At 47.5% G+C, this 17,985-nt stretch overlaps 1 protein-coding gene across 5 annotated transcripts in view; it reads left to right on the top strand.

The window, feature by feature from the left end:
- The window catches only part of SEC13 (SEC13 homolog, nuclear pore and COPII coat complex component), a 534,021-nt gene extending 516,479 nt beyond the window's left edge, over nucleotides 1-17,542 (top strand). For 3 of the 5 annotated variants that reach the window (XM_050781500.1, XM_050781499.1, XM_050781501.1), the window contains 7 exons: nucleotides 2,634-2,749; nucleotides 5,337-5,488; nucleotides 5,975-6,108; nucleotides 12,760-12,893; nucleotides 13,307-13,430; nucleotides 14,291-14,437; nucleotides 17,091-17,542. In XM_050781500.1, the coding sequence (XP_050637457.1) occupies nucleotides 2,634-2,749; nucleotides 5,337-5,488; nucleotides 5,975-6,108; nucleotides 12,760-12,893; nucleotides 13,307-13,430; nucleotides 14,291-14,437; nucleotides 17,091-17,204 (921 nt within the window). In that variant the 3' untranslated portion in view covers nucleotides 17,205-17,542. Of the gene's footprint in view, nucleotides 1-2,599; nucleotides 2,750-5,336; nucleotides 5,489-5,974; nucleotides 6,109-12,759; nucleotides 12,894-13,306; nucleotides 13,431-14,290; nucleotides 14,438-17,090 lie in introns of all 5 variants that reach the window. The other 2 variants (XM_050781502.1, XM_050781503.1) reach the window with 1 other exon arrangement.
- The last annotated feature ends 443 nt before the right edge of the window (nucleotides 17,543-17,985 follow it).

The raw sequence follows: 17,985 nt of genomic DNA, 5'->3' as shown, positions 1-17,985 counted from the left end.
ATTAATATCACCCTCCTGGAGGGCTGTGGACATGGGCATTTTTGTGGGAGGGAAGCAATTTGGGTTTTTCATTACCCCTTTCTGTTGATCATTCATGGATACAGGGTGGCTTTACAGTGGTTGCCCATTAGCCTGTAATCTCGGGGTATGGTTAGGCTCCCCAGCAGTGCCCTCTGAGTCGTTAGGACTGTGGCAGTCTGGTCACTCTCTGCTGGGAGGAACCTGGGAATAGTTTGTAGTTCTAGGCTGTCAGTGTTCCAGCCAACACAGTAACCTGCTCTCAGATGAAGGCTGAGTGGGTGCAGAGGTTTGACAATAGCCTTCCCACCTGTCTTCCTCCTGCTGTCACTTCTTAGCCCCACTGGAAAGGGGAGTGAAAAGAAGAGAGTATAGAAAGATGACTCAATACAGAGGCAGAAGGTGGCCACAGTGAAAGCCCCAGGCAGAGCCCAGTCAAACCACCAAGACAATAGGCCAAGCACAGCCCTTTGAACCAGAAGTCGTACTCAGGGCATTTCCTGAGAGGTAAACACAGGGCTCAGTATAAGATGACAGGGCTGTAGGAGAAGGTCCAGAGGTTAAAGTCTACAGCAGGAAAAACACAGACTCTCCTTCATTCAGGGCCAAGCAGCCTTTGAGCAAGACCCCGGACAGCTGACTCACAGTGATTCGTGTCAGGGTTCTTGCCCTCACAACCTGTCCACCAACAGTTGCTTTTGGGTTTCTGAGAGGTTGTCTAGTCCCAGAGTTGTATATTTCTCTGGATTCAGTCATGAGTGGTCTAGCTGTGAGACCACGCCTCCTTGGAGATAGCATGGCATCATGGGCAGGAAGACCCAATCTGAGACTCCCTAGCCAATATCTTAACATTTCTGAGCCAGCCTCAATTTACTTATGGGAAAAATAATAGATATGCTACCTACTTGTATGAGTTTGGTTTGAGAACTAGATGAGGCGAAGTAGTAATGATAAACATTTGCATGCTCACTGAGTATCAGGCCCCATGCTAAGCAGTTTTCTTTTTTTTTTTTTTTTTTTTTGAAACAAGAGTTTCACTCTTGTTGCCCAGGCTGGCGTGCAGTGGCGCAGTCTCAGCTCACTGCAACCTCCGCCTCCCGGGTTCAAGAGCAATTCTCCTGCCTCAGACTCCGGAGTAGCTGGGATTATAGGCATGCGCCACCACGCCCAGCTAATTTTGTATTTTTAGTAGAGACAGGGTTTCTCCATGTTGGTCAGGCTGGTCTCAGACTCCCAACCTCAGGTGATTCACCCACCTCAGCTTCCCAAAGTGCTGGGATTACAGGCGTGAGCCACCGCGCCCAGCTGTACTTTTCATTCAATATCTTGTTTAACTTCATAACATGTCTCAAGCACCCTTGATGCTATCATTAACCTTATTTAAAGATAAGGGAAGTAAGGCCCATAGGATGTTGGTAAATAATAAAGATAAGGAAACTGAAGCTCAAGGAGATGAAGTATTTTCAAAGTTTGCACAGCAAGTAAACTAAGGAGATAGGATTTAGATCTGGAAGGTACTGTGTCCTGCCTCCTTCCACTGAGAAGCATGAGAAGTGCTTCAGAAAAACCCCTGTACTGCCTGCCTTCCAAGAAACCCAAGGCCTGATACAGTGGAGGGAGTTCCCAAAGAAAAATCAGGTTGTGTTCCTCGTGTAGGGAGGTGAGAATTTCCATCTAAGGCAGACAGAATGAGGGCCTTTGAATGGGCATAATTGCCCTTGGTGGCCGTGGGAGTGCAGCTGATAGTCCTGAAACTCTCAGGGTGGGACAGCTGGAGAAAGTGACATCCATTGGAATAGGCAGGGCTAGCAAGCAGGAGAGACCAGGGTGTTCAGTGGGGCGGGAGGCATGGTGCCTCAGAGACCATCATCCCGTGGACAAGGATCTGCAGGCAGGGGCCAGGCCTAGTTCTGCATGCTCAGTCAGCATCAAGGAATTCGGTTCACAAGTGGTGAGAGCAGCGACACTTAAGGCATTGTGTTCCTTGGGTGGAAAGTCTGGGAAGCTCTGGGCACACCACTAGGGAAAAGGTCGAGCAGAAACCCCAAAACAAAGGTCCACAGAGGATCCAGGGCCAGGGCTGGAAGAAAGAGCCCAAATATCTGAATGGAACCCTGTGTGCAGGACAGAGCTGCATCACAGAGGACCTGACTGGGGACTCCAGGCAGTCAGAGGCCCACTCCTTTGGCCTGCTCCCATGCATTAGCATCAGGTGCTAGGGCTGAGCTGAACCCAGTGCTATTCCCCTTTAGCCCACGGAGCCTAAGAACAGAGTAGGGCCTGAGAGGATGGAGGAAGAAGAAGGCAGCTAGGCCAACTTTTTTTCTCCCATACCCACCCTGCGGAACAGGAATGGAAGGGCCCTTCCCTGAGGTATGTAAAGGGTCTGTGACACCAGCTGGGTGTGGCTTGCTTTTCCCTTTCAGAGGGACACTGCCCGTTGGCGAAGTGAGAATGTCCACATGCTAGCTTCCTGCCTGAGGGTGATGATACTTTGAGATTAGATTGATTTCAGGGAGATTCTGGTCCGAACTAGACTCTGTGTGGTGACAGCCCTCACCCTACCTGCCCACCCACCCAGCCTGCAGGCTTCCCGAGCTGTCCTCCCTTTGCAGCACGACGCCCAGATGGACTACTACGGCACCCGCCTGGCAACCTGCTCATCAGACAGGTCCGTCAAAATCTTTGATGTGCGCAATGGAGGGCAGATCCTTATCGCCGACCTCAGGGGGTAAGTGCTGGCAAGCCCAGGGAAGGGCTCCAGGAATGGTGTGGGTTCTCAGGCCCTGCTTCAAGCATAGTTGCAAAGCATGGGAGCCCAGATTCAGAGCAACCCCAAAGTGCATTTGGCAGAGAGGACGCTGGGATCCCAGCCAACCTGGCTGTCCTCAGCAGACGTCCCCAGGGATGATGCTGTTAAGGGCACAGGTGGATGCAGGTGTGAGTCTCAGCTCTGCCACTTTATATGTACCCATTAGAAGACCTTGGGCAAATGAGTCAGTTTCTGTCTCAGAGCCTTCATCTTGCTCATCCTCAAAACTGGGCCAGTGCTACCTCCTGTCCAGCTAGTGCATGCAAGGCCCTGACGCAGGGCTCAGCACACAGTAAGTCTTTAGTGCAAGCAGCTACTGCTACTTTTAAAAGTGGTAAACAGTACCATTTCATGCAAGTTTAGCCAGTATGACCTGAAGTGTCACAAAAGCATCGCCATAAGAATAAGGTAAGAATGCTATCATTTTATAAATGCCATTGTTCTGCCTGTTTGCCCGTGGCAGGTGTTCAGTGATGATTTACAAATGTTTGGCCTGCCCTGCTCCCTACTGAGATCTTGAGGAAGTTCTGGCTCATTTTTATGGCCACATCTCTACTGCTTTCCCTCAGCTCACTGCCTTTCATGTATTTGTGGGTTTTTCTGGGTGCCATGGATCTCCAGGGGTTCTGTGAGTAGAACTCAGGGGTTGACGAATTGGGACAGGAGAAAAAAAAATGCATTTTCAGTGACTCTGATATTTAGCATTTCCTTCAATTACGGATGTAGGCCAGAAACTTCAGTAGTATTTGTAGTGCCTGTCACTTTGTCACCAGTAGAAGTCACAGATATTGTTATCACACATCACAGTTACTTAGCTACTTCAGAATATCACTTATGCTCATCACGACTTTGAAATTACAGTGGTTATTAGACCTGCCACTAGAGTTTGTTGCTTGAAGTGTTAACGAAGACGTACATGCATCACTATCTCATAAATTGCTTTATAATATTTTGATAACAGGCTGGGCGAGGTGGCTCACTCCTGTAATCCTAACACTTTGGGAGGCCGAGGTGGGAGGATGGCCTGAGCCCAGGAGTTTGAGGCTGCAGTGAGCCATGATGGTGCCACTGCACTGCAGCCTGGGTGACAGGGCAAAACCCTTCTCCCAAAAAAAAAAAAGTGATTAGTGTATAATTTATAATTGAATTTTCTTTATAAGCCTAGTTCTGTGTGTTTTGTGCATTATTCTGATGAGGGTCCATAACCTTCCCCAGAATGCACAGGCAAGATTAAGAGCCATGACAGGTAGGTGCTCAGCACGTGTTTGTTAACTGAATTAAAAAGCAGTTTTTAAACTAAGTCAGTGTCCATTTGGGGAAGTGGGCCTAGAAGTTCCCCTCTGTCTGAGTGTCAAATGATCAAGTGGCTGAGGAGCCAAATCGGGCTTCTCTATGCAGGAGCCCCTGGGCAGGCAGAGAGCTGCCGCAGTGCAGCTTTTTGGCCAAGGCAGTTATGTTTGCTGTGGCTCTGTCCTTTCTGCTGTTTTTCTTACATTCAAAGGATGCGAAATATTGGAGGGATAAAAAACATTCCCACCCCATTCTTTTTTGCCTTAGTAAAAACTGTGCTAGTTGTTGGAAGTTTGAGTCTATTCACAGTTTCATTAGCAGCACCTTTGTAGGGACTGGGAATGTTCTGTTGTCCCAGCCAGAGGGAGGAGGAGACTTGAGTGTGTGCAGCCCACAGTGAAGGAGTAAACCAGGAGCAACACTAATAGCTAATGGGTATTGAGTGGCTTTTTTCTTTCCTTCTACCAAGCATTGTTCCAAACTTTATGAAAGAATTCTTATTGATTTCTCCATTTTCAGGTAAAGAGACAAAAATATCCTTGCCTAAAGTCAAGAGCTAGTGAATGGGGGAATGGGGCTGGTCTCCTAACCACTAACTCTACCATGCTACTCTACCTCTTGAGTGCTAAGGTGCAAACCCTTCCCTGGGCCAGAGAAATGGTCCCCATACAAAGCCTGGCACAGAGCATTTGCTCAGATAGTACCTGTGATCAGGTAAATGGATAAAGATCAGAAGAGAAGGGAAAGACATGCCTTTTGAACAAATTAAAAGAGTAGTGGAAAATATCAAAATGAAACTGATAATGCCTCCTCAGGAAGCTGACCATCAGGAAGGATGAATAGCAAGTGAGTCTACAAATATTTCCTGAGCACTTGTGGCTGGAAACCCTGGACCAATTAATGACTATGCTGTAGACAGTACATATAGACAGTGCTGGCTGCAGTCTGGACAAGTGAGGTTCCTGCCTGGAAGGCTGACCCAGAGGCTCAACTCTCTCTCAAAGGCTCTGTGACCTTAGGTTGCTTAACCTCTTAGGACCTCAGGCTCCTCACTGTCCACTGAGCACCCCTTTTGAAATGGCATTGTGTAGCTCTCCCTTTGAAGTTCTTAAGCAGTTCTGCCCTGATACATTGTCTCAGGGAGCCATTTAGTTCTGTCCAAAGCAGTGCCTGCAGAAGCACTGTGGGTTCCTCTGGCCTGTCTCTCACTTTGCAGTCATGAGGGTCCTGTGTGGCAAGTGGCCTGGGCTCACCCCATGTATGGCAACATCCTGGCATCGTGCTCCTATGACCGGAAAGTCATTATCTGGAGAGAGGAAAATGGCACCTGGGAGAAGAGCCACGAGCACGCGGGACACGACTCCTCAGGTACACTGAGCATGGCAGCAGAGTGGGCGAGGGCACCACTGGGTAAAAAAGGAGGACTCTGTCCCGGCTGGAGCCCTGGCTCCCTGCCCCTCGTGGTGCCTCTTGTCTGTCCCTTGAGCTTTGGTTGGCTTTTCTGCTAGTCTGTCTGCAGCTGAGTAAGGCCCTAAGACCTAAAGCCAGTCCAAAACAAGTAAGAAAAGACAAGTGAGTTTCTCTTCAGGATTATTCATTTTAAGGACTACCCTTCATTCTCAGATTGTCGTCCTACCCAGTTTTTCGTTAGATAGACTGTAGGTTATGAAATCATGGTATTAGTAGGTGATAGGGTTTTTTTCAGTGTCCTCAGTTGACCAAATTACAGCTTCCCCCTGGTGACTCCTACAGTTGTTTGTTGTGGAAATTTAGTAAAACAGTAAATCTGTGGAAGGCGGGACCTGGGGCCGCGGTCTCCCTGCTTTGCTCACTGCACTCTCCCTCTTCCTACAGTGAACTCGGTGTGCTGGGCCCCCCATGACTATGGCCTGATCCTGGCCTGTGGGAGCTCAGATGGGGCCATCTCCCTGCTGATGTACACCGGGGAAGGCCAATGGGAAGTAAAGAAGATCAACAACGCTCACACTGTGAGTCCAGCCCCTGCCTTTCCTGCAGTGAGAGTGCTTGCCTTGCCCTGTGTCCGCAGGCTCCCTAGAAGGTGGCAGGGGAGGGTCCCTGCTGTGCAGTGGGCCGGGGAGGGGTCAGCTGACCAGACATGATTGCTGTAGAGCAGCTTTGGGCCTCTTTGCTCTGAAACCAGACCAGGCTGCACCAGCCTCATTCAGCCCAGGCAGGACTTGGCACTGCTTCCTTGTTGTCTGCTCCCAAGCAAGGGAGGGCTGGGCACCAGGAAGGTGCAGCAGCAGCCTGCTCACTGCCACCTTAGCTATGGCTGCGTCCAGGTGACATGCCCTGCAGTAGTCACTGGGACCCTGTAGAATGGAGTGGTGTTACTAAAATTTTTAAAAAGTATGTGAGCTATGCATACATTTAAGAAATATTAATATAACAAGGTCATTCTTTACCCAACTTTTGATGAATTAGTGAGCAACAGCGGTTGTGATGTTGGTGGTTCAATCAAGGAACAAGCGTTTGCAAAGCGAACATCAATGTCCTACCTCCTACCACCACACAGTTGAAAACCCAACAATAACTAGTGTGGGGGGCTCATATGACTAATGCCACATCATTTGCTGTCATGCATCTGTGTGATTATTGGATATTTTATGAGTTTTCTACAACAATTAGTATTTATTCTTTTTCTAATCTCATTCCAGTTCAGGGTCACAGGTGGCTAGAGCCTGTCCTGGCAGCTCAGGGCATGAGGCAGAAGCCAGCCCTGGACAGGGTACCATTCCACCAGCGGAGCACTCGCACACGCCCCCACACGCACACTGGGACAATGCAGGCGCACCAGCGAAGCGAAAATGCACATCTTTAGGGTGTGAAAGGAAACCAGAGGACCAGGAGAGAGCCCACGCAGACACAGGGAACGCACAGACTCCACACAGGCAGGGCCCCCGCTGGGAGTTGTTTTTTTTTTATCTTGTCAACATTATAATGAAATGAAATTGAGGATCAGTTGTACGTAGAATCAGACAATCTGTGGTCTTTTGTGGCTGGCTTCTCCTACTTAGCATAATGAGTTCAAGTTTCATCCATATCATAACGTGTATCGGCACTCCATTCCTTTTTATGGCTGGATAATACTCCATTGTGAATATAGACATTTTGTTTATCCATTCATCAGATGATTGATGTTCTTGGCCTTATGAACAATGCTGCTATGAACATTTGCAGATAAGTTTTTGCATGAACATATGTTTTTAATTCTCTTGGGTCTCTACCTGTTGTGAAATTGCTGAGTCATGGTAATTCTGTTGAACTTTTTGAGGAACTGCTAAACTGTTTTGCAAAGTAACTGTACCCTTCTACATTCCCATCAGCAGTGTATGAGGGTTCTACTTTCTCCACATCCTCACTAACATATGTCTGTCATTTTGATTACAGCGGTCCTAGTGAATGTGAGGTGGTATCTTACTGTGATTTTTTGGGTTTGTTTTGTTTTGTTTTTTTGAGATGGAGTCTTGCTCTGTCACCCAGGCTGGAGTGCAGTGGCATGATCTCAGCTCACTGCAAGCCCCGCCTCCCAGGTTCAAGCAGTTCTCACACCTCAGCCTCTTGAGCAGCTGGAACTACAGGCACACGCCACAACAGGAGACAGGCTTTCACCATGTTGCCCAGGTTGGTCTCAAACTCCTGGCCTCAAGTGATCCGCCTGCCTAAGTCTCCCAAAGTGCTGGGATTACAGGTGTGAGCCACCGCACCCAGCCCTTATTGTGATTTTTATTTGCATTTTGCTAATCAAAGATGATGGTGAGCATCTTTTGGGGGCTTATTGGCTATTTGTGTATCTTCGGAGAAATGACTGGGAGGGGTTTGCACTCTAACACCAAGTGAATGCAAGCGGCCCACAATAAGAAAGGCTGAAGGGGCGGGAAGAAATCTGAGCTCTGTGATCCTCCAGAGCAAGCCTCTGGGACAGGCCCCCTCAGGAAGAGGAACTGCTGGAAATGAAATCACAGTTGAGCTGGATAGGGACACAGGAAAGGAAGGATGAGATGTAGACCAACGTGGGGAAGAGAAACAAAGACAGGAACTCCTGAAAGCCATCTCCCACATTTTTTAACACTACACAGAAACGAGGGAGAGTTCTGAGCTTAGACTTTCCTGAGCCTTTCTTATCAGGAAAACTCATCTGACCTAAAAATAACAGAAAAGTCTTTGAAGTGAAATTACATACAAAGGGTTTTTTTTTGTTTTTTTGTTTTTTTTTTTTTGAGACAGAGTCTCGCTCTGTCGCCCAGACTGGAGTGCAGTGGCCGGATCTCAGCTCACTGCAAGCTCCGCCTCCTGGGTTCCTGCTATTCTCCTGCCTCAGCCTCCCGAGTAGCTGGGACTACAGGCGCCACCACCATGCCCGGCTAGTTTTATGTATTTTTTAGTAGAGACGGGGTTTCACCGTGTTAGCCAGGATGGTCTCGATCTCCTGACCTTGTGATCCGCCCGTCTCGGCCTCCCAAAGTGCTGGGATTATAGGCTTGAGCCACCGCGCCCGGCATCATACAAAGTTATTATATAAGAAACAAAAATATGCAAAATACCCTCCCTGTGGACAGTGAGAGTACGTTAGAAAGATACGCCTACATAACAGAGCCAAACTGTAACCCGCTATTTCAAATCAAGCCAGGTGACATTCTAACAATACAAAGCATGAGAGAATAGCATAAATCAACATTTTAAAAATCAGAAATAAGGCGACAGAACTCAGGAAAGAATTAGAAATAAAAATCATTTCAGAAGTAAAGACTAAGTTAGATGAAATGCAAGTGTCGATAAACACAGCAGATCCTGCCTGAAAAGGATAAACAGTGTGAAAAAGGAAACATTTCAAGAGCAAAAAAGTGAAGAGGTAAAAAGGTTTTGAGCAAAAGTAAAGACAGGCAGAAAGGTCAAACCTATGAATACCAGGAGTCCCTGGAAAGGAAAACAGAACAAATACCAAAAAGTAATCCAGAAAACTTTCTTAAAATTAAAAAACAAAGATTTGAAACTTGAGATTGAGAGATCATGCCCTACACTTAACAGTATCAGCCAGGTGCAGTGGCTCAGCCTGTAATCCCAGCACTTTGGGAGGCTGAGGCAGGCGGATCACCTGAGGTCAGGAGTTCAAAACCAGCCTGACCAACATGGCGAAACCCTGTCTCTACTAAAAATAACAAAAATTAGCCGGACGTGGTGGCGCACACCTGTAATCCCAGCTACTCGGAAGGCTGAGGCAAGAGAATTGCTTGAACCTGGGAGGCAGAGGTCGCAGTGAGCCGAGATCACACCATTACACTTCAACCTGGGCAACAGAGCAAGACCCTGTCTCAAAAAAAAAAAAACAAGGCCAGGCGAGCTGGTTCAGCCTGTAATCCTAGCACTTTGGGAGATCGAGGTGGGAGGATTATTTGAGGCCAGGAGTTCAAGACCAACATGGCCAACATAGTGAGACCCTGTCTCTTAAAAAAAAAAAAAAAACCCAGCATCACCAACGAAAAGATGTAATTCTAGTAAAATTATTAGACTTTAAATTTTGGGGGGTTCTAGAGAAAAGAAACCTTGTGACTTAAAGAGAAAAGACAATTAGGTTATTGTCAGACTTTTCAATAGTAAGGATTGGTGCAGAAGAAAAAAGAATAACATGTTTAAAATACTCAAGGAAAGAAAGTATGGGCCAGGGATTTATAACCAGGAAAATTGACTTTCAAGTGCACACAAAGACTTATACACAAAAGTTTATAGCAGCTTTACTAGCCAAAAACTGCAAGCAGTCCACATGTCCATCAACAGGTAAATGATAAGTTGTGATATATCCATACTTTGGAAATACTGCCAGCATTAAAAAGAAATGACTTAACACAATAAGAAGATGAATACATTTCAAAATAATTATGCTGAGTGAAAAAAAAAGAAAAAAAAAAGGACACACTGTGATTCCACTGCTGTAATATCTAGGAAGTGCAGCTGAGCAGGCCCGTGGTCACCAAGATTGGGGGCTGCAAGATGGGGAGATGGATTACCAGGGGATCGAGGAAACTTTCTGGAATGATGGGCATGTTCCTTATCTTGATTGAGGTGATGTGATGATCCTACAGGGTATATTTTTGTCAAAATTCACCAAATCATGCACTTGATATGCAGTTTATGTCAATTATACCATATCAAAGCTGTTTTTAAAATTAGCTTTCAAGTGTAAAGAATATGAACTATTATCAATATGCAAGAATTCAGGGAATATTTGGGAGGCGGAGCTTGCAGCAAGCCGAGATCGCGCCACTGCACTCCAGCCTGGGCCACAGAGCGAGACTCTGTCTCCAAAAAAAAAAAAAAAATTCAGGGACTACTGTTTCTAGGAGCCCTTCCTGCAGAATCTACTAGAGGATACATGTCACACAACAAAAATGACTACAAAGACTTCAGCATAAATATATAGAACTAAGATGAAATGAGGGTTAAAAGGCTGGGCCCACGGCGGACACGGTGGCTCACACCTGTAATCCCAGCACTTTGGGAGGCTGAGGCAGGCAGATCACCTGAGGTCAGGAGTTCAAGACCAGCCTGACCAACATGGCAAAACCCCATGATGTGGTTTGGCTGTGTCCCCACCCAGATCTCATCTTGAATGCCCACGTGTTACCTGGTGGGAGGTGGTTGAGTCATAGGAGGAGGTCTTTCCCATGCTGTTCTGTTCTCTTGATAGTGAATAAGTCTCACAAGATCTGGTTCTATGAGGAGGAGTTCGCCTGCACAGGCTCTCTCCCTTTTTGCTGCCATCCATGTGAAATGTGACTTGCTCCTCCTTGCCTTCTGCCATGATTGTGAGGCCTCCCCAGCTATGTGGAACTGTGAGTCCATTAAACCTCTCTTTTTTTGGTAAACTACCCAGTGTCAGGTATGTCTTTATCAGCGGCCTGAAAATGGACTAATACACCCCATCTCTACTAAAAATACAAAAATTAGCCAGGCGTGGTGGCACACACCTACAATCCCAGCTACATGGGAGGCTGAGGCAGGAGAATCACTTGAACCTGGGAGGTGGAGGTTGCAGTTAGCCAAGATCACGCCTCTGCACTCCATCCTGGGTAACAGAGCCAGGCTCCGTCTCAAAAAAAACAAACAAAAAAAGGCAGTGGCTCACACCTATAATCCCAGTAATTTGGGAGTCCAAGGTGGGAGGATCGCTTGAGCCTAGGAAGTTTGAGGCTGCAGTGAACCATGATCATACCAACCTGCCCTTCAGCCTGGGTGACAGTGAGACCCTGTCTCAATAAAAAAAAAAAAAAAAAAAAAGTTTTTGTTAATAATAAATAAAGAGGAGAATCAGTCATCTTTGGAAAGTGACAGAACCAGTTCAGAAAGAATCAAGCGTTTATCCAGGCTTTCCTTTCTGACCTTGTATTAGTCTGTTTTCACGCTGCTGGCAAAGACATACCTGAGACTGGGCAATTTCCAAAGGAAAGAGGATGGAGAACTCAGTTCCACGTGGCTGGGGAAGCCTTACAATCATGGCAGAAGGCAAGGAGGAGCAAGTCACATCTTACATGGATAGCAGCAGGCAAAAAAGAGAGCTTGTGCAGAAAAACTCCCATTTTTAAAATCATCAGATCTAATGAGACTTATTCACTATCACGAGAACAGCATGGGAAAGACTTCCCCCCGTGATTCAGTTACCTCCTACTGGGTCCCTCCCACAACATGTGGGAATTCAAGATGAGATTTGAGTAGGGACACAGCCAAACCGTATCAGACCTCTACCCCGGGTAACCAAATAGTTAATGAGAAGTACCCCTATCTGGAGCATTCCATGGAATAAATGACAAAGAAAGGATAGAATTAGAGTATCACCATTTTGCAAGACCCAGTGAATTCAGAGAAGCCTGAGTTATTGAGGGCTGTTAATATAAGAGACAATCTAACGTGCCTCCTGATGAGAGAACACACCAGCTCTAGTCTTGGCCAAAGGGATCACACCTGAGTCTCTCCAGTCTTGGCTCCAGCTGACAGTTTTCAGGAATTCAGAGGAACATATTGAACTGCATATAAAGCAACAAAACCCAGACCGAGAAACTAGACTCTCTTCAGAAAAATTGTAAGGAAAAAAATCAGAGGAGGAATCTGCAAAGTAGGAGATGTAAAAAAAAAAAATCCAAAAAAATGTTTAATGGATAAGACTATAGTGTCAAGGGATGCACATTTGGGCGATAAAAGGGGGGAAACTGGGTTAGAAGTCAGGGCAGTGGTTACTTGTAGAGGGAGCTGTGATTAGGAAGGGCATAATGACAGGGCTTTTCAGGCAGGTGGCAGAATTTTTGTTGATCCATTTATAATAAAAGATTTTTCTTAAAAAAAAAAGCTCCAATGTACTGTTCTTTCATGTGTTTAAAAAATGTCCTGTTTCTTAAATTTGTGGGAGTTCTTAATTTCTACTTTTAGTGCACACTGCAGAGAAATGCACACACTGTTGGGATCCTTGAGGGAGAATTCTGAGCAGTGGACCACATGATGAGTGCTTCATGTCAGCCTTCACACACAGTCCAGTCCTGAGAAGCGGAGGAGAGAGGGACAGCAGGCTTGGGTCTGCGAAAGCAGTGTTCTCTTGCAAGGCAGAGTCACCATGTGTTCCATCTTTACAGATTGGCTGCAATGCCGTCAGCTGGGCCCCTGCTGTTGTACCTGGAAGCCTCATAGACCAGCCTTCGGGGCAGAAACCCAATTACATCAAGAGGTTTGCATCAGGTGGCTGTGACAACCTCATCAAGCTGTGGAAGTAAGTAGGGAAATGTGACTTTCTATTTAAGGGGACATTTCTGCCCTTTACCCTACTCACCATGACTCAGCCACACTCACAAGAAACAAAGTCACCTTTCTTTCTCCCTCCTGCCAGTAAAATACTGTTTTCAATCTGTCGAAGGACATCCTTGAAAAACAACACAACACCTGTTCACCTAATTCCCAACTGTTGGAGCTGACTCTCTGGCCGTGGAAGCAGAGCATTTCCTGGAGGGTTTTTTTTATGGCTGGGGTGAAGGGAATAAAATGCCACAAACTCCATGAATGAAAGAAGAAAGATGGAATCGCTTCTCCACCCCAGGCAGATCCTGTTGGGTAGGGGAGGAGTTGAGGTGTGGGAAAGGCCCCCAGGTGGCTCCCTGCTGATTCTCTTTCTGTCCCCGCTGTTAGGGAGGAGGAGGATGGCCAGTGGAAGGAGGAGCAGAAGCTAGAAGCGCACAGTGACTGGGTTCGAGATGTGGCCTGGGCCCCCTCCATCGGCCTGCCCACCAGCACCATCGCCAGCTGCTCCCAGGTCAGCCCAGGGCCATGAGAGCATCTCTTGTCATGTAGTCTCGAGTCAGGCCCATCAGCTCTTAGTCTCCTTAGCGGAAAGTCCTCTGTGAAGGTAAAGGGAGAGCAACAGGCACCTTTGGCCCAGAGCACAGGGAGTCAGGTCATCGTGTGGGGAACTCTGGGTCAGAAGCCACAAGTGGTCTGCCTCCACTGAGATGAGAGAGCTACAACAGAACCAGCACCAAGCAGGAGGCGGATTCGGGATGAATTTTCCCTCCCGCCCGTTGTGACACTAGGGAGCCAAGGTGCCCAGGTGCAGTTCCAAGTGTTCCCAAGCAACGATGGGGCGGGATGGGAAGGGATGGGAATTCTAGGCTCAGCTACCGAGCCACCCTTCCCAGACAGCAAGGACCACCAAGGGTGAGCCTTTAGTTATATGCCACCACCCTAGAGGGAACCAGCCAGGCCTTTCACATCATAGGAACCTGTTTGGTTTGGTTCTAAATTTGAGATTTTTGTGCCTTTTCACTTGTGCCTTCTCATTCTCGGAGCTTGGTTTTTGGAGAGCTCTGCCCATTCAGTTGAGAAGGTATAGATAGCCAGTAGAGGTGACTTGGCAGGCATCAGGAAAACCCCAGAGAAAATCTGAGTTAGCAATGCAGAGTCCACCTCCGAAACCTGGATGAGAAAAGGAATCCGGGACACTCTTGACCAGTGTGAAGAGACAGAAGCAAAGCTGTGGATGCCCCAGAGGTCCTTGGCTCCCCTTTGAATCCCCCACCCTGTGCCTGCAGAGAGGTGCTGCGTGGCTCTAGATGGGGAGGACATCACAAACACAGCCTCGCCCCCATCTCCTGACTCTATCCTGTTTCTTCCTAGGACGGTCGTGTGTTCATTTGGACCTGTGATGATGCCTCAGGCAATACGTGGTCCCCTAAATTGTTGCACAAGTTCAATGATGTGGTGTGGCATGTGAGCTGGTCCATCACAGCCAACATCCTGGCTGTCTCCGGTGGAGACAATAAGGTACATACCCATTCCCCACGGCTTGGTGGACATGGCCTGTTGGTCTTCACCCCGCCCACTAGAGAGCGCACTTGACATTCCCACCTGACTGCAGGCTGGGAAGGAGCCTCAGCCAGGGCTGTGTGCTGAGTGTGCCTCTTAGTTACATCATTAATGTCACAGCCCCCAAGGTAGTATTAGTATGTCCCCCTTTCACAGATGAGGAAAGAAGCTGACAGAGGCGATTTGACTTGCATGGGGGTCCCAAAACTATGAGGTGGCAGGGCCAGTCAGGCTCATCACCCTGCTAACCATTTGGTCACCTCATGGCGATGTTCAATTAGCTGTGCCAAAAAAGTAAGTGTATGAGAACCCATAAACAAAAGCGAGAAGATTGGGGACTTTTTTTTGTCCCTAACACCTAAAAGGCTTTTTAAAAATCTGTAGAGTTTATGAATACTTGTTATGCTGGTAAGAGTCAGGTACACAGTGGGTGCATTGAAAGAGTTTGCATTTTGCAGCTAAAAAGAGTTCTGGAGACCAGCTGCACAGGGATACAAATGTACTTCACACAACTGGACTGTGCAGTTAAAAATGGCCAAGATCATTTTATGTTACGTGTATTTTACAATTAGAAGGAAAAATTACTCGCAGAAAGGAAGCAGTAACAAGCCACGGCCATCTGCCCAGCTGAATTCCCCTGTAAGACAGAGGATCCCTAACTCCACAGGGTCAGTTCCACATGGAGTGGCTGTGCTGTGTTTTCAGGCACATCTGCTCTGCGTCTGAAGTGCGAGTCGGTCTGGATCCTGCCAGCCCTTGCTGCTTCTCTCCCTTGCCTGTGTTGGTCTTTTACTGTTTCCCAGTGGCCACTTTGGCTCCATGTCTTACCTTTCATTTGTGTAGCTCACAGCACAACCAACAGAGGCAAGGCAGAGAAGCAGCTGATCTCCAGAACTCTTTTCAACTGCAAAATTGAAACTCCGTACCCATTAAATAACTCCCTTCCCCATTGCCCACCCCCCAGCGCTGGCAGCCACCCTTCTCCTTTCTGTCTATGTGAATGTGACTGCTCTAGGGAACTACCTAAGTGGAATCATACAGTATTTGTCCTTTTGCAACTGGGTTATGTCACTTAGCAGTATGCCCTTAAGGTGCCTCCATGCTGTATGTAGCACGTGTCAGAATTCCTTCCTTTGTAAAGCTAAGTAGTGTTGCATTGTATGGACAGCCTACACCCCATTTCTACACTCATTCCTCCACCAGCGGGCGCCTGGGCTGCTGCCACCTCATAGCTATTGCGAATAGTGCAGCTGTGAACATGGGCATGCAGATCTGAGAGCCTCTGCAGGCAGCTTTTCTGACCGAGGGTCCCTTTCATCTACAGTGGTCCCAGAAAGATCTAGCAGGCCCCCTCTCAAAGCCGTATTTCTAGTGAGTGCCAGTCAGGACTAGAACCCAGGTTTGATGGCACTCAGGACAGACCAAGGGACCAGATTGCCTCAAGCAGGCCCACAGTGATTTTTACAAGGCTGTAAGCAAGTGCCTGGCTGTACATGCAATGTTTTGGGGTCCCCGTCACTATGCATTTAGGCTTCTTGCTCTTTCCTTCTTTATAAGCCTATTTCCTTTTGCTGTCTCCATAGCACCCTTAGTTAAAGGACTTAGTATGTTTTCAATCCCAGAGCTTTCTGCAGTGTGTTGAGTGAATAAAGTGTGTCCCTAAAGCAAGAGTTCTTAAAATCAAAATCATTATTTTCATTTTTAATCAAACTAATATATGTACATAGCTTTAGATTGTTTTTGTTTTTTGTTTTGTTTTGAGATCGCGTCTCACTCTGTCGTCCAGGCTGGAGTGTAGTGGCAGTCTTGGCTCATTGCAGCCTCCGTCTCCTGGGTTCAAGCGATTCTCCTGCCTCAGCCTCCCCACTGGGAGATTATAGGTGCCTGCCACCAAGCCCGGCTAGTTCTTTTGTGTGTATTTTTAGTAGAGACTGGGTTTCACCTTGTTGGCCAGGCTGGTCTCGAACTCCTGGCCTCAGGTGATCCACCCATCTCAGCCTCCCAAACTGCTGGGAGCCACCACGCCTGGCCTAGATTGATTTTTTTTAATGCAGCCTCCTAATTTTCACTCTCCAGGGGCAAACCTTTTCAGCTCTTAGCTATTTCTTACACAGTTTACTTCAGTGTAGAAACAACATACTAATGTTACCTTCCTCTACCACAGCAGCTTTCAAACTGCAGCGTTGTTACACCTGTTAAAACAGATTGCCAGCCCCACCCCCAGAGCTTCTTAATCAGTTGTTCCAGGCCCCAAGAATCTACAGTTGTAGCAAGTTCCCAGGTGACCGATGCTCTGGTCTGGGGACCACACTTCACAAACCCTGCTCCCTGCCACCCCATATCCTGTTACCGTAGCTCTGTCACAGTTTGGTGAAAACAGTATCCTGTGTTGACATCATCATCCACAGCTGCTATTATTGTTACTCCTTTTTTTCTGTGAGTTTTTATTCCTGGACTCTCATTTTGGTGGGATTTCAGTGGAGGAGGGACATGCTCTGTTCATCCACAAGCCTCTGGGCAGTGGTTCTTGATGGGGATGAGGCTCATATTTAGGGGACAGCGGAGGGAAGGCCTCAGACCCATGATAATCTGCTTGTGCACTGACTTGCAGGTGACCCTGTGGAAGGAGTCGGTTGACGGGCAGTGGGTGTGCATCAGTGATGTCAACAAGGGCCAGGGCTCCGTGTCAGCGTCAGTCACAGAGGGCCAGCAGAACGAGCAGTGACAAGACAGGTGGGGCCTGGCTCCCTACCCGCCAGCGCCAGGACTGCCCCTTCCTGGGCCAACTGACCAAACAACTGGGAAGAGCCCCCAACTCCAACAGGATTGTTTTCCCAGGAGGAGTTACAGATGCAGCCACAGATTGATCATCTGCCTTAATTATTGGAGATGCTTTGTAATCTGCTGTCCAGCTGAAAGCGCTCATGTTATGAGGAAGAAACTGCAAATGAAGTTCAAATCTATTTTAAACTATTTTGGGCCATTTTTATGTACCTTTGGGTTCAGGCATTATTTGGGGGGTTTTGTTTCCAAAGTAACTAAATAAAGTCATATTGCTTATAATTCCCGCTGCGTTATCCTAACCACCTCCCACCCCACCCCGCCAGCTCAGTTTGACTCTTGTCGGTCCACGCACTAGAACAACGTTCACAAAGGCCATGGCTGTGATGGCCTGGCTCAACCCCACCCACAAAGGTGGCTTGTCACTGCATGAGCATCTCTTTGATTCAGTTTATACTGAAAGCACCATACAGAGCACTGGACTCAGCCTTTGGTGACAAGGACTGTAGCCCTGGCTCTGCTGCTCAACCTCTCTGTACACATCCTCTTCTGCAGAATGGGACTAATACAGTCTGCCCTACAGGATGGCTGCAGGACTCAAATGAGCTAGCGCATCTGGTGACCCACAAAATGCCATGCAGATGCAAGGTGATATTAACCAGACACCAATAGCTATGAGGCTGGCCCAGAAAGTGGGCACAATTCATTCAGTTTATTGACGCTGT

Source organism: Macaca thibetana, chromosome 2 (genome assembly GCF_024542745.1).
Source record: "Macaca thibetana thibetana isolate TM-01 chromosome 2, ASM2454274v1, whole genome shotgun sequence".
Taxonomy (NCBI): Eukaryota; Metazoa; Chordata; class Mammalia; order Primates; family Cercopithecidae; genus Macaca; species Macaca thibetana.
The sequence above is the reverse complement of the archived record's forward strand: the minus strand, read 5'-3'. Positions and strand labels throughout refer to the sequence as shown.